Here is a 24,731-nt window from a genome sequence, read left to right as displayed (position 1 = left end):
AGCAGATTAGTCTCAGAGCCAGACTATGATGGCCAACTGCTTTTCAGAGTTGGTCCCCAACATGGCGCACTGCAGTCAATTGGGGGGGGGGGGGGGGGGGGGGGGGAGGCGTTGACCAATCAGAGAAGATTATGGCCTAAATGATTGGTCAATAGCTTCTTACAGAATGCTATGTTGAGGACTAACTCTGAAACCCAGTTGGCCATACTCTCTGTATAGTGGTATGTGTACCACAGTTGAATTTGCCTGAAGTAGGGACACTATTTTATGATTTATATGAATATTATACGCATTTAAAATCTTTAGAAGCCCTCCACACACACACTTATAAACACTTTCTATGCCCTTACAGCACTTCCTACACTCTATAATCTATGACACAGGTGTCAAACTCAAGAGATCCTTTTATCTGGCCCCAAACACCTGCAAAGTATGTGTCAATAAAGTACTTCATATTTTCTTACTACATGTCATTCATTTTTTTTATTTTGACAGAAAACATATATGTACTGCTTGTTTTGTCTAAATAAAAACACTTAACTTTACAGCAAACCACCCATCAAATTAATACAAAAGACAATACATGTTACATTGTTCTTCACAGCATATTACTGTAAATTGAAAAAAAAATACTAGTGTTTTCTGTGTTAATTCTGTTGACTGAGCTGACATGTTTTTGACTGTAAAATCTGCGGTTGTTGTTTTTAACGGTGTATTACTATAAATGGAAAAACGATACACTTGTTTTTAAGGTAGAAAAACTGGCAGCTAAGTTGCCAGAATAAAAAAATAACTTGTACAGTTTTTCCATGAACAACATCATGTTGTAAAAACCAATGTCAATTTAATAGTACAATTCTGGCAACTCTGCTTTTTCCGTTAAAACCTCCCCAAAAACTGTGGTACTGTGTTTCCATTTACTGTAAAATGTTGTAAAAAATTTCAAAATGCAATATTTTACTGTAAAATGGACAGTCTACTTCAAACAATGGATATGTTTAATAATGAAACCCAGAGTCAAATTCCTCCATTACTCAGCGTTCCAAGTGGCCCTCTGATGGCAGACATAACTGCCATGTGGCCCTCAATGACATCCCTGCCCTATGGCATTTAAACATCAAACTTAAATGGCTACACTGTACTTACAGTAAAATAATATATGTCCGTGGCCTTTGCTGCCACTCTGAAAACAGGCCTAAAAGAGAAGTTTTGGGAACCTACCCTCGCCTTCAGCAGTTGTATTCTTCCACCAGCAGCCAGATGTGTTCCATCACTGTTAATTGGGGGAACAAGTGCATGAGTTGCCATAGGGCAAGCACATGAATACAGTAAGACTAGCAGAATGAAAGCAAACATTACTACCTGGAGTCCACGTTACGGAAAAAAGTACCGACGGCGTCATCATACAAGGCACTCTGAATAAGAGAGTAAATATAAATCACATCATGTTGTAAAGGTGAATCCTCTTCTATCACATGTGGTTTTAAATAGGTCAATGTAAACTTTCACACATAAAAACAGGTTTTACAAAAATATACACTTATATTTACCTAATGTTTCGGAGGCTCAAAAAGCAGTTGATCAAATCGGACACTATTTTAGGAAAAATTGCAAATAAAGGCAATTTGCCACAAAAAATATTTAAGACTGAAAAAGGGGTCCCACTTCACTTCCTTCACTACAACATTTTCAACTTTGCACCTCAGGAAGTCAGGAAGTGGGCCAAACTGGTCGGTTTGGTTGTTGTGTTTGCCCGGTGTTATGACCTCATGTTCTTGGGTTGTGTTTGTTTCTACCCTTTCTTTATGAACACATGAATACATAGAAATAAGAACAATGTATGTCTGCCAATAAATGTCTCTGATCAATCAGTAAATAACTTCTCTCAATGTATTTCATAATTGAATAAGTGCTTTCTGTTCCCAGTTTAAGAAAGCGGGACAACTTTAGCTATTTTCCTTTTCTCTGAATGGAATGATGGCTGACTGATGAATGTTGATGGTTTTGAAATCCCCTCCATGACCTTTTCCACAGTTGTCATGTGGAGTCCGTTACAGTCTGTAGATATTCTACATCTACCTTTCTTTACAACATCAATAACTTACAATATCTATCGTTGTCTTTTCAGTACCTGCGAAGGAACATTAGCTTGGGATGCCATTCCAGTCCTGGGATGTTGATTGATCAAGCATTTGAATTGACAAATGTGGCCCAGCATTTACAAAAAAAGTGTTAAACTTAACTGTGTTGTCCTGAAGTCAAGTGTTAATATTCTTTACATAATTACGTGATAATATTTTTGTATTATAGACTGCAATGCTTTAATTTGGAGCTAAAGTTATTTATATTTATTGTACGCTGTAATCGCTAAACAGCAGTTAGATGTCACTTCCGCTAAATTACTTCCTGTCGATACTTCCGGTATTCGTTGGAAAGCAAGTCATACATGTTGCGGTCTTCTGTAGTCATTTCTGTTGCCATCCTACACAAAGCGGCGAAGAAGCAATGCCGTAAGTTGTCTTTAATAAGTTAACAACAAAAAAGTGTAATAGTGCCGATATGTTAAATCTAATCGTCGAATTGGATACAATGTGTTCAAGTCATTCAGGCAGACGAGAGTCTCCCTCTGCTGGACATTTTTGGACATTACCGTTACAATTTAGATATCATCTTAGACAAATATGTACGGAGGCAATATTGTGTTTGTGTCTCTTTGTTCTTTTCAGTTTTTCACCATATTGTCTATGAAGAATTGTCAAAAGTAAAAGGTCAAGCTTACAACGACGTTCTCTTCATTGACTCCAGTTTGGCTTGGTGTTGAGTTGGCGGTTTTACACGTCTTACGAGAACATTAAACTATCAGCTACATCATCCATATTGTCCCTTTTAACTTGGCTAGCCATAAAATATTTAGGGTAAACATTTCTAATGATGAGGTTTAGTATTCCTTTAACTTTGTTCTTGCTATCATGTAATAGTTTGGTATAATAGTCCCACATAACACTGGTCAACTTTTATATTTAATTTTAGCCTCTCTAGTTCTTTGTTTTACACATTCTCTAAAGAGTCTTTTTTCTTTTTACACGTGTTTTGTAATCCCGTTGCAAACCTTGTGCAGTTGGTATATGTATATGTTTATGTGTATGTATATGCATATGTATATGTCTATGTATATGTCTATGTCTATGTATATGTATGTGTATATGTCTATGTATATGTATATGTATGTGTATATGTATGTGTATATGTATGTGTATTGCCTTTATGGACAGTTTGTATTATACAGGACTGAGAAAATTCCTCGGAAAACGTCCATAAGCTATGTTAACATTATTTTTATTGTACACCACATTCCAATTATGTCTCATTAAATGTTTGAAGTGCAATGATAGTCTTCTCTGCCCTTGTTTTTTTTTTTTTTCCACGGGTAATGAATACTTTTTAAAGCCACTGTAAGTCTATTTAGTGATTCAGTCATCAACCGCAATATTATTTGAAGTAAAAAATATTGTTCATGTGTTGTATCACATATAGAAATTAAACAAGTCATGTATCAAGTATTTTAATAAAGTCCCACCATTAATATTTCATCACTAAAGAGTGAAGCTGCTGACTTAATGAGTTTACTCAACTACCTGAAAAGTCCATTTGAATGTGTCCAAATTGACTTACCTTGTTGAACTGGGCATACTCTCGCAAAGCAAGATCCCAAAAGCGACAACCAATCTGGTTTCCACACTGTCCAACTATGAAGCCGAGAACAATGTCACTCACATCAAATAGATCATATCCACAACACAAATGTACATTCAAATCATCATAGCTCCCCTTTAGTGCCAAAAAGTTGTCACGGGGCATTTTTACCAGTGTGTTACATGGCCTTTCCTTTGAACAACACTCAGTCAAGGTTTGGGAACTGAGGAGACACATTTTTGAAGTGGAATTCTTTCCCATTCTGGCTTTCTACTGTGACTTATTGTGCAACTTAATTGTCTTGCAAATAATGTACATCAGAGCTATTCAATGTTTTGTATTTTCTTGTATTTAGTGTATTAGATTCTGCAACTAGTGTTTGGATCCCAATGTACGCAATATCTGAAGAGCATGGAAAAAATAATTTCACTATGGTGTAGTCTACATGTGACAAATAAACTTTGAACCTTGAACCTTGATGTAGTTGTTCAACAGTCTCCTGCCTCATATTTTAGCCTTCACACATTATCAATGTCTGGATTACAGGTAGGCCAGTCTAGTACCTGCACTCTTTTACTACAAAGCCACTCTTTATAACACCTAGCTTGGCATTGTCTTGCTTAAATAAGCAGGGGCGTCCATGATAAGCAACATATGTTGCTCCAAAAGCTGTATGTACCTTTCAGCATTAATGGTGCCTTCACAGATGTGTAAGTTAGCCATGCCTTGGCCACTAATACACCCCCATACCATCACACATGCTGCCTAGAACACTTTCACCCTACAACAATCACTAATACACCCCCATACCATCACACATGCTACCTAGAACACTTTCACCCTACAACAATCACTAATACACCCCCATACCATCACACATGCTGCCTAGAACACTTTCACCCTACAACAATCACTAATACACCCCCATACCATCACACATGCTGCCTAGAACACTTTCACCCTACAACAATCACTAATACACCCCCATACCATCACACATGCTGCCTAGAACACTTTCACCCTACAACAATCACTAATACACCCCCATACCATCACACATGCTGACTACAACACTTTCACCCTACAACAATCACTAATACACCCCCATACCATCACACATGCTGACTACAACACTTTCACCCTACAACAATCACTAATACACCCCCATACCATCACACATGCTGCCTAGAACACTTTCACCCTACAACAATCACTAATACACCCCCATACCATCACACATGCTGCCTAGAACACTTTCACCCTACAACAATCACTAATACACCCCCATACCATCACACATGCTGCCTAGAACACTTTCACCCTACAACAATCACTAATACACCCCCATACCATCACACATGCTGACTACCACACTTTCACCTTACAACAATCACTAATACACCCCCATACCATCACACATGCTGACTACAACACTTTCACCCTACAACAATCACTAATACACCCCCATACCATCACACATGCTGCCTAGAACACTTTCACCCTACAACAATCACTAATACACCCCCATACCATCACACATGCTGACTACCACACTTTCACCTTACAACAATCACTAATACACCCCCATACCATCACACATGCTGACTACAACACTTTCACCCTACAACAATCACTAATACACCCCCATACCATCACACATGCTGCCTAGAACACTTTCACCCTACAACAATCACTAATACACCCCCATACCATCACACATGCTGCCTAGCACACTTTCACCCTACAACAATCACTAATACACCCCCATACCATCACACATGCTGACTACAACACTTTCACCCTACAACAATCACTAATACACCCCCATACCATCACACATGCTGCCTAGAACACTTTCACCCTACAACAATCACTAATACACCCCCATACCATCACACATGCTGCCTAGAACACTTTCACCCTACAACAATCACTAATACACCCCCATACCATCACACATGCTTCCTAGAACACTTTCACCCTACAACAATCACTAATACACCCCCATACCATCACACATGCTGCCTAGAACCCTTTCACCCTACAACAATCACTAATACACCCCCATACCATCACACATGCTGCCTAGAACACTTTCACCCTACAACAATCACTAATACACCCCCATACCATCACACATGCTGCCTAGAACACTTTCACCCTACAACAGTCCGCGTGGTTCTTTGCCTCTTTGGTCCGGAGGACACCACGTCCACAGTTTCCAAAAACAATTTGAAATGTGGACTCGTCAGACCACAGAACACTTTTCCACTTTGCATCAGTCCATCTTAGATGAGCTCGGGCCCAGTAAAGCGTTTCTGGGTGTTGTTGATAAATGGCTTTGACTTTGAATAGTAGAGTTTTAACTTGCACTTACAGATTTAGCGACCAACTGTAGTTACTGACAGAGGTTTTATGAAGTGTTCCATGTGGTGATATCCTTTACACACTGACGTGGCTTTTTGATGCAGTAGCACCTGAGGGATGGAAGGTGTGTAATATCATGACTTACGTGCAGTGATTTCTCCACATTCTCTCAACCTTTTTATGATATTACGGAGTGTAGATGGTGAAATCCCTAAATTCCTTGCAATAGCTGCTTGAGAAATGTTGTTACATTTTGCCGATATTTAATTTTTTTTTTGTAAAATAAAGCCACACTTTCGACCGCCGACGCCCGCTATCCATGCTTGACAGACTCGCTCGGCTATGCTAACACTTCCGGCGGTGGGCGCTTCTTCGTTGGTGTTCAGCGGCTTCCTCTTACGGTCAGCAGACTTGTTCTTTTTTTCCGGTCGCCGGACTGGGTATCGAAACTAGGAATCGAAATTTAAACTTTTGAACGATGCCGGGAGAATCGGAAAGTTATTCCCGGTTCCAATCGATACTCGATACCCAACCCTACCTATTGGTGGCAAAAAGGTTGTTATTTTATTCCAAAGTTAGCTGTCCATTGAAAACTCACCTTGGACAACAACCGCCTGCGTCATGGTGATTCCCAATGTTACTTGGATGTTGAAAGTCACGTGGAATCCACTTTTATTTCTGCCTTGTGTTCTGGCTTTCTTCAGAAGCAAGGAGTCGGACTTTGGTGAGTGATACGCCTGGACGCATCATCTGTGTGGCAGACACAGCAGAGAGAAGCTGAACTTATCAAAGACATCAAGGAAGTGGACAAATGCTGAGGATGACGTCATCCATCCATTTTCTACCGCTTATTCCCTTGTGGGGTCGCGGGGGGCGCTGGCGCCTATGGATGACGTCATCTCCACCACAAAATAAAAGACAACTCATGAAGACTTTCACCACACTACAAAATAAAAGACAACTCATGTAGACTTTCACCACACTACAAAATAAAAGACAACTCATGAAGACTTATACCACACTACAAAATAAAAGACAACTCATGAAGACTTTTACCACACTACAAAATAAAAGATAACTCATGAAAACTTTTACCACACTACAAAATAAAAGACAACTCATGAAGACTTTTACCACACTACAAAATAAAAGACAACTCATGAAGACTTTGACCACACTACAAAATAAAAGACAACTCATTTAGACTTTTAACACACTACAAAATAAAAGACAACTCATGAAGACTTTTACCACACTACAAAATAAAAGACTTTTACCAGCTGTTTTGGACTTGTGAAAGGACTTCATCACTATGGCAGGCATCTGTCTCTTCATCCTGGACAACATTCATGACACATTTGTGCTTTCTTTTAAAGATGTGCTATTTGGATTTACACTGGATGGAAAAACAAATCAAAAGGAATTTTCGTTATACTATTGGCTAAGTTTTATATTCATAAATGTAAGTTTCTCAATACCCGACATAGTTTTTTTGTGCCTTTGAAAAAGAATTAGAACGCTACATTAAAACACTCTCAACCTCTAACAAGCAAAAAGCTGTAAAAACGATGATGCTGTGTTCCAAATGTAAATTATTTACATTTGAGTGAGCCTATGGCTTTGCTCTTATATATATATATATATATATATATATATATATATATATATATATATATATATATATATATATATATATATATTGCATTGTATTTTAGGTACTTTGAATTTACAACCCTTGGTGCTGTTTTGTACTGTTTTTGTACTTACTTTATTATTTCGCAACGCTTTCTAAATGTTGAAAATTATAAATACAGGTTTATAAAATAAAATAAAATAAAAAAAATAATAGCATAATCACAATTTAATTACTTTACAATTATTAATGATTGTAATATTATCATCATATTATGCAAAAGCACTCATTGTTTGTTCTAAAAAGTTAATTTCAAATAAAAAATATTTAAAAACTCATAAAGACTTTGACTCCCTGGCGCTGACTTGTACTGTTTTTTTTTTTTTACTTATTTTTATTATTATTATTTCTTGATTGTTTGTAAATGTTGCAGTTTTTAATAAAGGTTTATAAAATTTAAAAAATTAAAAATGAATAAAATAAAAAACTCATAAAGGCACCATTAACGTTAACAACCTGAACCCATCCATGTTTCTACCGCTTGTCCCTTTTGGTAACAATGTGTGTAACAAAATGTGTAACAATCCATCCATTTCCTACCGCGTGTCCCGTTTGGTTACAACGTGTGTAACAATGTGTGTAACAATGTGTGTAACAATGTGTGTGTAACAACGTGTGTAACAATGTGTGTGTAACAACGTGTGTAACAATGTGTGTTACAATGTGTGTGTAACAGCGTGTGTGACAATGTGTGTGACAACGTATGTAACGATGTGTGTGTAACAATGTGTGTAACAATGTGTGTGACAACGTATGTAACAATGTGTGTGACAACGTATGTAACAATGTGTGTGTAACAGCGTGTGTAACAATGTGTGTGACAACGTATGTAACGATGTGTGTAACAGCGTGTGTAGTTATTAGCCTAAACCCAAGCTAATGCTAACAGGCTAAGGCTAAAAGTAAATGTTAGATGTTTGTGACATGTATTCTTTATGTGACACTGTGGACTAAAGTCGGACTTTTATCGTCAAATTCGGTACCTTTTTTAAAAAAATATAACACCGTTGTGTATCTGTATTGTGTTATTTACTTCCAGCTTAGTGTAATAAATATGTCAGTTGGACAAGGTAGAAATATACTGTAGCTTGCTTTGCAGGAACTATGCTCGACGGGAACTTTAAGTCTCTCAACTGGAATAATAAGTCTATACAAACTGTAATAATAAGTCCACATAAACTGTAATAATAAACTGTAATAATAAGTCCACATAAACTGTAATAATAAGTCCACATCATGATTAAAATGAACTTTCAGAGAGAAAAGTGCAACAACTTACCTCCAACCGTCACAACACGAGCACGTGGTGCTGGGGACGCCTGCGCCTGATGACGTCATCACGCATGGTGACGTCATCACGTCCAAGAGGACGCAGACCAAACCCACGTAAGAACGTAACGAAGAAGAAGATATAAATAAAGGTTTATAAAATTCCAAAAAATAAAAATAAAAAACATTTAAAAAAAGATAAAGAAGCAGCAATGAACTTTAAAGTATTTGTTCGAAAGGAAGTGACATAAAGCAAGATTGTGAGTTAAAGTAGAGTGAAATATCACACGTAGATTCGGTCAAAGTAAATAAAGATGAAAATGTAACAGTGGCAAGGAGTCACCTTGGCAATGTTACATTTTCACCACAAGGTTGATGTGAGGGTGATGTATTAATGTATATAACACAGGGTGACACTTGGGCTTTAGAAAAATAATAATAATTTCCTTGTGGATCAATAAAGTTTGTCCAAGTTTATATATATAAAAAAGAAAAACGAAAATCATTGACATCCGGGGGATGGCGCTGTTGTACTAACCTATTTTGCAACCGCCTTTAAATCACCGAGAAGAAGACAAAACTCAGACGTCATTTCCGGTCCTGCAACTTTGCTCACATATTCCAGTAAGTCCGTCATTCCATCCATTTTCTACCGCGTGTCCCTTTAAGTATCTTGGTGTAATGACACGCCAGGTGTGACACTACCTGTTTCTTCATGTTTGTTGGTGTGTAGAATATAGTCAAGCCAGGTGTGACACTAGCTGGATGTAGGTGTGTAGAATATAGTCAAGCCAGGTGTGACACTAGCTGGATGTAGGTGTGTAGAATATAGTCAAGCCAGGTGTGACACTAGCTGGATGTAGGTGTGTAGAATATAGTCAAGCCAGGTGTGACACTAGCTGGATGTAGGTGTGTAGAATATAGTCAAGCCAGGTGTGACACTAGCTGGATGTAGGTGTGTAGAATATAGTCAAGCCAGGTGTGACACTAGCTGGATGTAGGTGTGTAGAATATAGTCAAGCCAGGTGTGACACTAGCTGGATGTAGGTGTGTAGAATATAGTCAAGCCAGGTGTGACACTAGCTGGATGTAGGTGTGTAGAATATAGTCAAGCCAGGTGTGACACCTGCTGGATGTAGGTGTGTAGAATATAGTCAAGCCAGGTGTGACACTAGCTGGATGTAGGTGTGTAGAATATAGTCAAGCCAGGTGTGACACTAGCTGGATGTTGGTGTGTAGAATATAGTCAAGCCAGGTGTGACACTAGCTGGATGTAGGTGTGTAGAATATAGTCAAGCCAGGTGTGACACTAGCTGGATGTAGGTGTGTAGAATATAGTCAAGCCAGGTGTGACACTAGCTGGATGTAGGTGTGTAGAATATAGTCAAGCCAGGTGTGACACTAGCTGGATGTAGGTGTGTAGAATATAGTCAAGCCAGGTGTGACACTAGCTGGATGTAGGTGTGTAGAATATAGTCAAGCCAGGTGTGACACCTGCTGGATGTAGGTGTGTAGAATATAGTCAAGCCAGGTGTGACACCTGCTGGATGTAGGTGTGTAGAATATAGTCAAGCCAGGTGTGACACCTGCTGGATGTAGGTGTGTAGAATATAGTCAAGCCAGGTGTGACACTAGCTGGATGTAGGTGTGTAGAATATAGTCAAGCCAGGTGTGACACTAGCTGGATGTAGGTGTGTAGAATATAGTCAAGCCAGGTGTGACACTAGCTGGATGTAGGTGTGTAGAATATAGTCAAGCCAGGTGTGACACTAGCTGGATGTAGGTGTGTAGAATATAGTCAAGCCAGGTGTGACACTAGCTGGATGTAGGTGTGTAGAATATAGTCAAGCCAGGTGTGACACTAGCTGGATGTAGGTGTGTAGAATATAGTCAAGCCAGGTGTGACACTAGCTGGAGTGAGTATCTTCTGTAGGAGTGAGTATCTTCTGTAGGAGTGAGTATCTTTTGCAGGAGTGAGTATATTCTGTAGGAGTGAGTATCTTCTGTAGGAGTGAGTATCTTCTGTAGGAGTGAGTATATTCTGCAGGAGTGAGTATCTTCTGCAGGAGTGAGTATCTTCTGCAGGAGTGAGTATCTTCTGCAGGAGTGAGTATCTTCTGCAGGAGTGAGTATCTTCTGTAGGAGTGAGTATCTTCTGCAGGAGTGAGTATCTTCTGCAGGAGTGAGTATCTTCTGCAGGAGTGAGTATCTTCTGCAGGAGTGAGTATCTTCTGCAGGAGTGAGTATCTTCTGCAGGAGTGAGTATCTTCTGTAGGAGTGAGTATCTTCTGCAGGAGTGAGTATCTTCTGCAGGAGTGAGTATCTTCTGCAGGAGTGAGTATCTTCTGCAGGAGTGAGTATCTTCTGCAGGAGTGAGTATCTTCTGCAGGAGTGAGTATCTTCTGCAGGAGTGAGTATCTTCTGTAGGAGTGAGTATCTTCTGCAGGAGTGAGTATCTTCTGCAGGAGTGAGTATCTTCTGTAGGAGTGAGTATCTTCTGTAGGAGTGAGTATCTTCTGCAGGAGTGAGTATCTTCTGTAGGAGTGAGTATCTTCTGCAGGAGTGAGTATCTTCTGCAGGAGTGAGTATCTTCTGCAGGAGTGAGTATCTTCTGCAGGAGTGAGTATATTCTGCAGGAGTGAGTATCTTCTGCAGGAGTGAGTATCTTCTGCAGGAGTGAGTATCTTCTGTAGGAGTGAGTATCTTCTGTAGGAGTGAGTATCTTCTGCAGGAGTGAGTATATTCTGCAGGAGTGAGTATATTCTGCAGGAGTGAGTATCTTCTGCAGGAGTGAGTATCTTCTGCAGGAGTGAGTATCTTCTGCAGGAGTGAGTATCTTCTGCAGGAGTGAGTATCTTCTGCAGGAGTGAGTATCTTCTGTAGGAGTGAGTATCTTCTGCAGGAGTGAGTATCTTCTGTAGGAGTGAGTATCTTCTGCAGGAGTGAGTATCTTCTGCAGGAGTGAGTATCTTCTGCAGGAGTGAGTATCTTCTGTAGGAGTGAGTATCTTCTGCAGGAGTGAGTATCTTCTGTAGGAGTGAGTATCTTCTGTAGGAGTGAATATCTTCTGTAGGAGTGAGTATCTTCTGTAGGAGTGAGTATCTTTTGCAGGAGTGAGTATATTCTGTAGGAGTGAGTATATTCTGTAGGAGTGAGTATATTCTGCAGGAGTGAGTATCTTCTGCAGGAGTGAGTATCTTCTGCAGGAGTGAGTATCTTCTGTAGGAGTGAGTATCTTCTGCAGGAGTGAGTATCTTCTGCAGGAGTGAGTATATTCTGCAGGAGTGAGTATCTTCTGCAGGAGTGAGTATCTTCTGTAGGAGTGAGTATCTTCTGCAGGAGTGAGTATCTTCTGTAGGAGTGAGTATCTTCTGCAGGAGTGAGTATCTTCTGCAGGAGTGAGTATCTTCTGCAGGAGTGAGTATCTTCTGCAGGAGTGAGTATCTTCTGCAGGAGTGAGTATATTCTGCAGGAGTGAGTATCTTCTGCAGGAGTGAGTATCTTCTGCAGGAGTGAGTATCTTCTGCAGGAGTGAGTATCTTCTGCAGGAGTGAGTATCTTCTGCAGGAGTGAGTATCTTCTGCAGGAGTGAGTATCTTCTGTAGGAGTGAGTATCTTCTGTAGGAGTGAGTATCTTCTGCAGGAGTGAGTATCTTCTGCAGGAGTGAGTATATTCTGCAGGAGTGAGTATCTTCTGCAGGAGTGAGTATATTCTGTAGGAGTGAGTATCTTCTGCAGGAGTGAGTATCTTCTGTAGGAGTGAGTATCTTCTGTAGGAGTGAGTATCTTTTGCAGGATGAGTATATTCTGTAGGAGTGAGTATCTTCTGCAGGAGTGAGTATCTTCTGCAGGAGTGAGTATCTTCTGCAGGAGTGAGTATCTTCTGTAGGAGTGAGTATCTTCTGTAGGAGTGAGTATATTCTGTAGGAGTGAATATCTTCTGTAGGAGTGAGTATCTTCTGTAGGAGTGAGTATCTTTTGCAGGAGTGAGTATATTCTGTAGGAGTGAGTATATTCTGTAGGAGTGAGTATATTCTGCAGGAGTGAGTATCTTCTGCAGGAGTGAGTATCTTCTGTAGGAGTGAGTATCTTCTGTAGGAGTGAGTATCTTTTGCAGGAGTGAGTATATTCTGTAGGAGTGAGTATCTTCTGCAGGAGTGAGTATCTTCTGCAGGAGTGAGTATCTTCTGCAGGAGTGAGTATCTTCTGTAGGAGTGAGTATCTTTTGCAGGAGTGAGTATCTTCTGTAGGAGTGAGTATCTTCTGTAGGAGTGAGTATATTCTGTAGGAGTGAGTATCTTCTGTAGGAGTGAGTATCTTCTGTAGGAGTGAGTATCTTTTGCAGGAGTGAGTATATTCTGTAGGAGTGAGTATATTCTGTAGGAGTGAGTATATTCTGCAGGAGTGAGTATCTTCTGCAGGAGTGAGTATCTTCTGCAGGAGTGAGTATCTTCTGCAGGAGTGAGTATCTTCTGCAGGAGTGACACTAGCTGGATGTAGGTGTGTAGAATACAGAAAATTTGTCCCGGGAGGTTTTGGGGAGAGGCACTGAATTTCAGGAGTTACTAGATACTACATATATACTTACATCATGTATATATTACATGTTATTATGAATGTTACTAGATACTACATATATACTTACATCATGTATATATTACAAGTTATTATTAATGTTACTACATGACATATATACTTACATCATGTATATATTACAAGTTATTATGAATGTTACTACATGCCATATATACTTACATCATGTATATATTACATGTTATTATGAATGTTACTAGATACTACATATATACTTACATCATGTATATATTACAAGTTATTATGAATGTTACTACATGACATATATACTTACATCATGTATATATTACATGTTATTATGACTGTTACTAGATACTACATATATACTTACATCATGTATATATTACATGTTGTTATGAATGTTACTACATGACATATATACTTACATCATGTATATATTACATGTTATTATGAATGTTACTACATGACATATATACTTACATCATGTATATATTACATGTTGTTATGAATGTTACTACATGACATATATACTCACATCATGTATATATTACATGTTGTTATGAATGTTACTACATGACATATATGCTTACAGTGTGTACATAAAACCTTAATGGAGTGGCTTGAAAGTTTTTGAGCACTTTATATGCAGAATAGAGCGACTTACTGACATTTATTTACTAGTTAGAATGCATTAAGGAGCGCTGTAACCGGCTGATCCGTCGGCGGTCTCGTCTAGCGGGACTGTGCCGAAAATGGAATTTCAGTTCTGATGTGTCTTGTACTTGTTGGAACGGACAAATAAAAATTATTCTGATTCTGATTCTGATTAAAAGAATGCATGTCTTAATTGTTGCGATCTGCTGCTCAGATCTTCACATATTTGTTTTTTCATTTTCAGTCTGACCCGTTTATTTCCTGTTTTTGTCCATCACTATGGTCACACATCAGTTCACCTGCTGGTCACGCCCCGCACACCTGCTACAGATAATCACCGTCACTTTATAAGCCGTCCTCTTTTGTTTGTTCAGCCTGGGTTCATGATTTGCTTTTCACGCAACAAGTTACACCTGCACTCTATATCGTATGTATATTCTCGTTAAGCTTTTCACGCTAGCCATTCGTTGTTCATTCCAGTTCTCATGCTGAAGTTTTTGTTTTACTGTTTTATGTGCCTACGTGCCAGTTTATTTCTCATTGTTGAATATCCTAGATTTTATGCTAGCGTCCTTTGTTTGTTTTATTCTACTAGCTCTAGCATTTTTGTTATTTAGCTCTTTTTGTTATTTAAATACATATTGTATATCTTACCTTTGCTGTGTTCACTTGACGCATCCTCGAGGAAATCGAACCCGACATCACAATGCCGAACAGGCGTAACATTAATAAGGATTGTGAAAAACAAAAGTGCATTTCCCCTCTAGATATCCCCCTCCATGTTCCAGACATGATGGTGTTAGGTGGTCAGCTACTAATGATGTTGTTCAGCAGGACTACTCACTCTACTTTGCATCTCTCCATCAGCTGCAAATTCAATTGAGAATTCCCTTTACGGATTTAATAAATGAAAGTAAAAGCTTGGCGCTGTCTTGTTCCATCATGAGTCAATAATAACCCACCCATATGACCCTTGGTGTGTGAACTGTGTTTCAGGGTATGACCCTTGGTGTGTGAACTGTGTTTCAGGGTATGACCCTTGGTGTGTGAACTGTGTCTCAGGGTATGACCCTTGGTGTGTGAACTGTGTTTCAGGGTATGACCCTTGGTGTGTGAACTGTGTTTCAGGGTATGACCCTTGGTGTGTGAACTGTGTTTCAGGGTATGACCCTTGGTGTGTGAACTGTGTTTCAGGGTATGACCCTTGGTGTGTGAACTGTGTTTCAGGGTATGACCCTTGGTGTGTGAACTGTGTCTCAGGGTATGACCCTTGGTGTGTGAACTGTGTTTCAGGGTATGACCCTTGGTGTGTGAACTGTGTCTCAGGGTATGACCCTTGGTGTGTGAACTGTGTTTCAGGGTATGACCCTTGGTGTGTGAACTGTGTTTCAGGGTATGACCCTTGGTGTGTGAACTGTGTTTCAGGGTATGACCCTTGGTGTGTGAACTGTGTTTCAGGGTATGACCCTTGGTGTGTGAACTGTGTCTCAGGGTATGACCCTTGGTGTGTGAACTGTGTTTCAGGGTATGCCCCTTAGTGTGTGAACTGTGTTTCAGGGTATGACCCTTGCTGTGTGAACTGTGTTTCAGGGTATGACCCTTGGTGTGTGAACTGTGTTTCAGGGTATGACCCTTGGTGTGTGAACTGTGTTTCAGGGTGTGACCCTTGGTGTGTGAACTGTGTTTCAGGGTATGACCCTTGGTGTGTGAACTGTGTTTCAGGGTATGACCCTTGGTGTGTGAACTGTGTCTCAGGGTATGACCCTTGGTGTGTGAACTGTGTTTCAGGGTATGACCCTTGGTGTGTGAACTGTGTTTCAGGGTATGACCCTTGGTGTGTGAACTGTGTTTCAGGGTATGACCCTTGGTGTGTGAACTGTGTTTCAGGGTATGACCCTTGGTGTGTGAACTGTGTTTCAGGGTATGACCCTTGGTGTGTGAACTGTGTTTCAGGGTATGACCCTTGGTGTGTGAACTGTGTTTCAGGGTATGACCCTTGCTGTGTGAACTGTGTTTCAGGGTATGACCCTTGGTGTGTGAACTGTGTTTCAGGGTATGACCCTTGGTGTGTGAACTGTGTTTCAGGGTATGACCCTTGGTGTGTGAACTGTGTTTCAGGGTATGACCCTTGGTGTGTGAACTGTGTTTCAGGGTATGACCCTTGCTGTGTGAACTGTGTTTCAGGGTATGACCTTTGGTGTGTGAACTGTGTTTCAGGGTATGACCCTTGGTGTGTGAACTGTGTTTCAGGGTATGACCCTTGGTGTGTGAACTGTGTTTCAGGGTATGACCCTTGGTGTGTGAACTGTGTTTCAGGGTATGACCCTTGGTGTGTGAACTGTGTTTCAGGGTGTGACCCTTGGTGTGTGAACTGTGTTTCAGGGTATGACCCTTGGTGTGTGAACTGTTTCAGGGTATGACCCTTGGTGTGTGAACTGTGTTTCAGGGTATGACCCTTGGTGTGTGAACTGTTTCAGGCTATGACCCTTGGTGTGTGAACTGTGTTTCAGGGTATGACCCTTGGTGTGTGAACTGTGTTTCAGGGTGTGACCCTTGGTGTGTAAACTGTGTTTCAGGGTATGACCCTTGGTGTGTGAACTGTGTTTCAGGGTGTGACCCTTGGTGTGTGAACTGTGTTTCAGGGTGTGACCCTTGGTGTGTGAACTGTGTTTCAGGGTATGACCCTTGGTGTGTGAACTGTGTTTCAGGGTATGACCCTTGGTGTGTGAACTGTTTCAGGGTATGACCCTTGGTGTGTGAACTGTGTTTCAGGGTGTGACCCTTGGTGTGTGAACTGTGTTTCAGGGTATGACCCTTGGTGTGTGAACTGTGTTTCAGGGTATGACCCTTGGTGTGTGAACTGTTTCAGGGTATGACCCTTGGTGTGTGAACTGTGTTTCAGGGTATGACCCTTGGTGTGTGAACTGTTTCAGGGTACCGGCAAGCTCACCTGGTCATCCTCCCTAAACATTTGGCCGACGACTTTGAGGCGTTCTGCCACAGTAATCCTGCTCCTTTGCCGCTGCTGGAGCGCAGACAGTGGGGGGACAACTCCTGCCCGCCTCTGGCTAAAGATGATGTCATCAGGTAAGACTTTCTTCCTTGCTACTGATGAAGCCCACCTGTTCAGTGCGGCATGTGAGCTCAAAACATTCCATGTCACACCCAGTAGTGTGTATAATAGTACTGTGTACGATAGTAGTGTGTATAATAGTAGTCCGTATAATAGTGGTGTGTATAATAGTAGTGTGTATAATAGTAGTGTGTATAATAGTAGTGTGTATAATAGTAGTGTGTATGATAGTAGTGTGTATAATAATAGTGTGTATAATAGTAGTGTGTATAATAGTAGTGTGTATGATAGTAGTGTGTGTATAATAGTAGTGTGTATGATAGTAGTGTGTATATAATAGTAGTGTGTATAATAGTAGTGTGTATAATAGTAGTCTGTATAATAGTAGTGTGTATAATAGTAGTGTGTATAATAGTAGTGTGTATAATAGTAGTCTGTATAATAGTAGTGTGTATAATATTAGTGTGTATAATAGTAGTGTATAGGAGTAGTGTGTATGATAGTAGTGTGTGTATAGGAGTAGTGTGTATAATAGTAGTGTGTATAATAGTAGTGTGTATAGGAGTAGTGTGTATGATAGTAGTGTGTATGATAGTAGTGTGTGTATAGGAGTAGTGTGTATAATAGTAGTGTGTATAATAGTAGTGTGTATAGGAGTAGTGTGTATAGGAGTAGTGTGTATAATAGTAGTGTGTATAATAGTAGTGTGTATAGGAGTAGTGTGTATAATAGTAGTGTGTATAGGAGTAGTGTGTATATGAGTAGTGTGTATAATAGTAGCGTGTATAATAGTAGTGTGTATAATAGTAGTGTGTATAATAGTAGTGTGTATAATAGTAGTGTGTATAGGAGTAGTGTGTATAATAGTAGTGTGTATAGGAGTAGTGTGTATAATAGTAGTGTGTGTATAGGAGTAGTGTGTATAATAGTAGTGTGTATAGGAGTAGTGTGTATAATAGTAGTGTGTATAGGAGTAGTGTGTATAGGAGTAGTGTGTATAATAGTAGCGTGTATAATAGTAGCGTGTATAATAGTAGTGTGTATAATAGTAGTGTGTATAATAGTAGTGTGTATAGGAGTAGTGTGTATAATAGTAGTGTGTATAATAGTAGTGTGTATAATAGTAGTGTGTATAATAGTGTGTATAATAGTAGTGTTTATAATAGTAGTGTGTATAGGAGTAGTGTGTATAATAGTAGTGGGTATAATAGTAGTGTGTATAATAATAGTGTGTATAATAGTAGTGTGTATAGGAGTAGTGTGTATAACAGTAGCGTGTGTAATAGTAGTGTGTATAATAGTAGTGTGTATAGGAGTAGTGTGTATAATAGTAGTGTGTATAATAGTAGTGTGTATAATAGTAGTGTGTATAATAGTAGTGTGTATAATAGTAGTGTGTATAGGAGTAGTGTGTATAATAGTAGTGTGTATAGGAGTAGTGTGTATAATAGTAATGTGTATAATAGTGGGTATAATAGTAGTGTGTATAATAGTAGTGTGTATAATAGTAATGTGTATAATAGTGGGTATAATAGTAGTGTGTATAATAGTAGTGTGTATAATAATAGTGTGTATAGGAGTAGTGTGTATAATAGTAGCGTGTATAATAGTAGTGTGTATAATAGTAGTGTGTATAATAGTAGTGTGTATAGGAGTAGTGTGTATAATAGTAATGTGTATAATAGTGTGTATAATAGTAGTGTGTATAATAGTAGTGTGTATAATAGTAGTGTGTATAATAGTAGTGTGTATAGGAGTAGTGTGTATAATAGTAATGTGTATAATAGTGGGTATAATAGTAGTGTGTATAATAGTAGTGTGTATAATAGTAATGTGTATAATAGTGGGTATAATAGTAGTGTGTATAATAGTAGTGTGTATAATAATAGTGTGTATAGGAGTAGTGTGTATAATAGTAGCGTGTATAATAGTGTGTATAATAGTAGTGTGTATAGGAGTAGTGTGTATAATAGTAGTGTGTATAATAGTGTGTATAGGAGTAGTGTGTATAATAGTAGTGTGTATAATAGTGGGTATAATAGTAGTGTGTATAATAGTAGTGTGTATAATAATAGTGTGTATAATAGTAGTGTGTATAATAGTAGTGTGTATAATAGTAGTGTGTATAATAGTAGTGTGTATAATAGTAGTGTGTATAATAGTAGTGTGTATAATAATAGTGTGTATAATAGTGTGTATAATAGTAGCGTGTATAATAGTAGTGTGTATAATAGTAGTGTGTATAATAGTAATGTGTATAGGAGTAGTGTGTATAATAGTGTGTATAATAGTAGTGTGTATAATAGTAGTGTGTATAATAGTAGTGTGTATAATAGTAGTGTGTATAGGAGTAGTGTGTATAATAGTAGTGTGTATAATAGTGTGTATAATAGTAGTGTGTATAATAGTAGTGTGTATAATAATAGTGTGTATAATAGTAGTGTGTATAATAGTAGTGTGTATAATAGTAGTGTGTATAATAGTAGTGTGTATAATAATAGTGTGTATAATAGTAGTGTGTATAATAATAGTGTGTATAATAGTAGTGTGTATAATAGTAGTGTGTATAATAGTAGTGTGTATAATAGTAGTGTGTATAATAGTAGTGTGTATAATAATAGTGTGTATAATAGTAGTGTGTATAATAGTAGTGTGTATAATAGTAGCGTGTATAATAGTAGCGTGTATAATAGTAGTGTGTATAATAGTAATGTGTATAGGAGTAGTGTGTATAATAGTGTGTATAATAGTAGTGTGTATAATAGTAGTGTGTATAATAGTAGTGTGTATAATAGTAGTGTGTATAGGAGTAGTGTGTATAATAGTAGTGTGTATAATAGTAGTGTGTATAGAAGTAGTGTGTATAATAGTAGTGTGTATAATAGTAGTGTGTATAATAGTAGTGTGTATAATAGTAGTGTGTATAATAGTAGTGTGTATAATAGTAGTGTGTATAATAGTAGTGTGTATAATAGTAGTGTGTATAATAGTAGTGTGTATAATAGTAGTGTGTATAATAATAGTGTGTATAGGAGTAGTGTGTATAATAGTAGTGTGTATAATAGTAGTGTGTATAATAGTAGTGTGTATAGAAGTAGTGTGTATAATAGTAGCGTGTATAATAGTAGCGTGTATAATAATAGTGTGTATAATAGTAGTGTGTATAATAAGTGTGTATAATAGTAGTGTGTATAATAGTAGTGTGTATAGGAGTAGTGTGTATAATAGTAGTGTGTATAATAGTAGTGTGTATAATAGTAGTGTTTATAATAGTAGTGTGTATAGGAGTAGTGTGTATAATAGTAGTGTGTATAATAGTGGGTATAATAGTAGTGTGTATAATAATAGTGTGTATAATAATAGTGTGTATAATAGTAGTGTGTATAGGAGTAGTGTGTATAATAGTAGCGTGTATAATAGTAGTGTGTATAATAGTAGTGTGTATAATAGTAGTGTGTATAATAGTAGTGTGTATAGGAGTAGTGTGTATAATAGTAATGTGTATAATAGTGGGTATAATAGTAGTGTGTATAATAGTAGTGTGTATAATAGTAATGTGTATAATAGTGGGTATAATAGTAGTGTGTATAATAGTAGTGTGTATAATAGTAGTGTGTATAATAGTAGTGTGTATAATAGTAGTGTGTATAGGAGTAGTGTGTATAATAGTAGTGTGTATAATAGTAGTGTGTATAATAATAGTGTGTATAATAGTAGTGTGTATAATAGTAGTGTGTATAATAGTAGTGTGTATAGGAGTAGTGTGTATAGGAGTAGTGTGTATAATAGTAGTGTGTATAATAGTAGTGCGTATAATGGTAGTGTGTATAGAAGTAGTGTGTATAGAAGTAGTGTGTATAATAGTAGTGTGTATAATAGTAGTGTGTATAATAGTAATGTGTATAGGAGTAGTGTGTATAATAGTAGCGTGTATAATAGTAGTGTGTATAATAGTAGTGTGTATAATAGTAGTGTGTATAATAATAGTGTTTATAATAGTAGTGTGTATAATAGTAGTGTGTATAATAATAGTGTGTATAATAGTAGTGTGTATAATAGTAGTGTGTATAGGAGTAGTGTGTATAATAGAAGTGTGTATAATAGTAGTGCGTATAATAGTAGTGTGTATAATAGTAATGTGTATAATAGTAGTGTGTATAATAGTGTGTATAATAGTGTGTATAATAGTAGTGTGTATAATAGTAGTGTGTATAATAATAGTGTGTATAATAGTAGTGTGTATAATAGTAGTGTGTATAATAGTAGTGTGTATAATAGTAGTGTGTATTGAAGTAGTGTGTATAATAGTAGTGCGTATAATAGTAGTGTGTATAATAGTAGTGTGTATAATAGTAGTGTGTATAATAGTAGTGCGTATAATAGTAGTGTGTATAGAAGTAGTGTGTATAGAAGTAGTGTGTATAGAAGTAGTGTGTATAATAGTAGTGTGTATAATAGTAGTGTGTATAATAGTAATGTGTATAGGAGTAGTGTGTATAATAGTAGCGTGTATAATAGTAGTGTGTATAATAGTAGTGTGTATAATAGTAGTGTGTATAATAATAGTGTTTATAATAGTAGTGTGTATAATAGTAGTGTGTATAATAGTAGTGTATATAGGAGTAGTGTGTATAATAATAGTGTGTATAATAGTAGTGTGTATAATAGTAGTGTGTATAATAGTAGTGTGTATAGGAGTAGTGTGTATAATAATAGTGTGTATAATAGTAGTGTGTATAGGAGCAGTGTGTATAATAGTAGTGTGTATAATAGTACTGTGTATAGGAGTAGTGTGTATAATAATAGTGTGTATAATAGTAGTGTGTATAATAGTAGTGTGTATAATAGTAGTGTGTATAGGAGCAGTGTGTATAATAGTAGTGTGTATAATAGTAGTGTGTATAGGAGTAGTGTGTATAATAATAGTGTGTATAATAGTGTGTATAGGAGTAGTGTGTATAATAGTAGTGTATAATAGTAGTGTGTATAGGAGTAGTGTGTATAATAGTAGTGTATAATAGTAGTGTGTATAGGAGTAGTGTGTATAATAGTAGTGTGTATAATAGTAGTGTGTATAATAGTGTATAATAGTAGTGTGTATAATAGTAGTGTGTATAGGAGTAGTGTGTATAATAGTACTGTGTATAATAGTAGTGTGTATAATAGTAGTGTGTATAGGAGTAGTGTGTATAATAGTAGCGTGTATAATAGTAGTGTGTATAGGAGTAGTGTGTATAATAGTAGTGTGTATAACAGTAGTGTGTATAATAGTAGTGTGTATAATAGTAGTGTGTATAACAGTAGCGTGTATAATAGTAGTGTGTATAGGAGTAGTGTGTATAATAGTAGTGTGTATAACAGTAGTGTGTATAATAGTAGTGTGTATAGGAGTAGCGTGTATAATAGTAGTGTGTATAATATTAGTGTGTATAGGAGTAGTGTATAGGAGTAGTGTGTATAATAGTAGTGTGTATAATAGTAGTGTGTATAGGAGCAGTGTGTATAATAGTAGTGTGTATAGGAGTAGTGTGTATAATAGTAGTGTGTATAATAGTAGTGTGTATAGGAGTAGTGTGTATAATAGTAGTGTGTATAGGAGTAGTGTGTATAATAGTAGTGTGTATAATAGTAGTGTGTATAATAGTAGTGTGTATAATAGTAGTGTGTACAGAAGTAGTGTGTATAATAGTAGTGTGTATAATAGTAGTGTGTATAATAGCAGTGTGTATAATAGCAGAGTGTATATTAGTAATGTGTATAATAGTAGTCTGTATAATATTAGTGTGTATAATAGTAGTGTGTATAATAGTAGTATGTATAATAGTAGTGTGTATAATAATAGTGTGTATAATAGTAGTGGGTATAATAGTAGTGTGTATAATAGTAGTGTGTATAATAATAGTGTGTATAATAGTAGTGTTTATAATAGTAGTGTGTATAGTAGTAGTGTGTATAATAATAGTGTGTATAATAGTAGTGTGTATAGTAGTAGTGTGTATAATAGTAGTGTGTATAATAATAGTGTGTATAATAGTAGTGTGTATAATAGTAGTGTGTATAATAGTAGTGTGTATAATAGTAGTGTGTATAATAATAGTGTGTATAATAGTAGTGTGTATAATAGTAGTGTGTATAATAATAGTGTGTATAATAGTAGTGTGTATAATAGTAGTGTGTATAATAGTAGTGTGTATAATAGTAGTGTGTATAATAATAGTGTGTATAATAGTAGTGTGTATAATAGTAGTGTGTATAATAGTAGTGTGTATAATAGTAGTGTGTATAATAGTAGTGTGTATAATAGTAGTGTGTATAATAGTAGTGTGTATAATAGTAGTGTGTATAATAGTAGTGTGTATAATAGTAGTGTGTATATGAGTAGTGTGTATAATAGTAGTGTGTATATGAGTAGGGTCTCCCCATGTCTAGCATTAAAAGATTACAGTTGGTACAAAATGCGGCTGCTAAACTTTTGACAAGAACAAGAAAGTTTGATCACATTACGCCTATACTGTATATACCTTTATATACATATATACATACATATATACCTATACTGTATATACCTTTATATACATATATACATACATATATACCTATACTGTATATACCTTTATATACATATATACATACATATATCAATCAATCAATCAATGTTTACTTATATAGCCCTAAATCACTAGTGTCTCAAAGGGCTGCACAAACCACTACGACATCCTCGGTAGGCCCACATAAGGGCAAGGAAAACTCACACCCAGTGGGACGTCGGTGACAATAATGACTATGAGAACCTTGGAGAGGAGGAAAGCAATGGATGTCGAGCGGGTCCAACATGATACTGTGAAAGTTCAATCCATAATGGATCCAACACAGTCGCGAGAGTCCAGTCCAAAGCGGATCCAACACAGCAGCGAGAGTCCCGTTCACAGCGGCGCCAGCAGGAAACCATCCCAAGTGGAGGCGGATCAGCAACGCAGAGATGTCCCCAGCCAATACACAGGCAAGCAGTACATGGCCACCGGATCGGACCGGACCCCCTCCACAAGGGAGAGTGGGACATAGGAGGAAGAGAAAAGAAACGGCAGATCAACTGGTCTAAAAAGGGAGTCTATTTATAGGCTAGATTAGATTAGATTAGATAGTACTTTATTTATTCCGTCAGGAGAGTTCCTTCAGGAAAATTACAATTTTCAGCACAATCCCATTCAAGATCAGACAAACATTACAGGGAGACAGAACAGGATCGCTGACGGGTCTGCCGGCTTCCAGCGCCCCTTACAAAAAAGATGACATACAGGTAAACATGGGGGGTGGGGGGGAGAAAAGAATAGAAGATTAAAATAAAATAAAAAAAATCGGTCTTAGCCTGGGCCCTGGAGTGGGGGTGCAGACTGAAGCCAAGGGAAAAAAAAATAAATAAATAAATAA

At 37.5% G+C, this 24,731-nt stretch overlaps 3 protein-coding genes across 17 annotated transcripts in view; 2 read left to right on the top strand and 1 right to left on the bottom strand.

The window, feature by feature from the left end:
* Positions 1 to 9,112, bottom strand: part of LOC133542033 (tubulin epsilon chain-like) — a 35,980-nt gene extending 26,868 nt beyond the window's left edge. For 2 of the 8 annotated variants that reach the window (XR_009804034.1, XM_061885829.1), the window contains exons 1-6: positions 9,033 to 9,102; positions 7,338 to 7,456; positions 6,659 to 6,810; positions 3,673 to 3,746; positions 1,363 to 1,415; positions 1,222 to 1,273 (exon numbers count right to left, since the gene is read on the bottom strand). Coding sequence is in view for 5 of the 8 variants with exons in the window: in XM_061885829.1 (XP_061741813.1) it covers positions 1,222 to 1,273; positions 1,363 to 1,415; positions 3,673 to 3,746; positions 6,659 to 6,683 (204 nt within the window). In the remaining 3 variants the exon portion in view is untranslated. The other 6 variants (XM_061885831.1, XM_061885830.1, XM_061885833.1 and 3 more) reach the window with 6 other exon arrangements.
* The window catches only part of LOC133542339 (ovarian cancer G-protein coupled receptor 1-like), a 621,591-nt gene that overhangs the window by 473,002 nt on the left and 123,858 nt on the right, over positions 1 to 24,731 (top strand). The window lies entirely within an intron of this gene.
* LOC133542213 (D-glutamate cyclase, mitochondrial-like) overlaps positions 9,591 to 24,731 on the top strand; it is an 89,990-nt gene continuing 74,849 nt past the window's right edge. Inside the window, exons 1-2 of the mRNA XM_061886110.1 lie at positions 9,591 to 9,646; positions 17,164 to 17,317. Of these exons, the coding sequence (XP_061742094.1) occupies positions 17,305 to 17,317 (13 nt within the window). The 5' untranslated portion in view covers positions 9,591 to 9,646; positions 17,164 to 17,304. The remainder of the gene's footprint in view (positions 9,647 to 17,163; positions 17,318 to 24,731) is intronic.

The sequence above is a fragment of the Nerophis ophidion genome, linkage group LG24, assembly GCF_033978795.1.
Source record: "Nerophis ophidion isolate RoL-2023_Sa linkage group LG24, RoL_Noph_v1.0, whole genome shotgun sequence".
NCBI classification, from domain to species: domain Eukaryota; kingdom Metazoa; phylum Chordata; class Actinopteri; order Syngnathiformes; family Syngnathidae; genus Nerophis; species Nerophis ophidion.
This window is presented reverse-complemented; position numbering and strand designations above follow the sequence as displayed.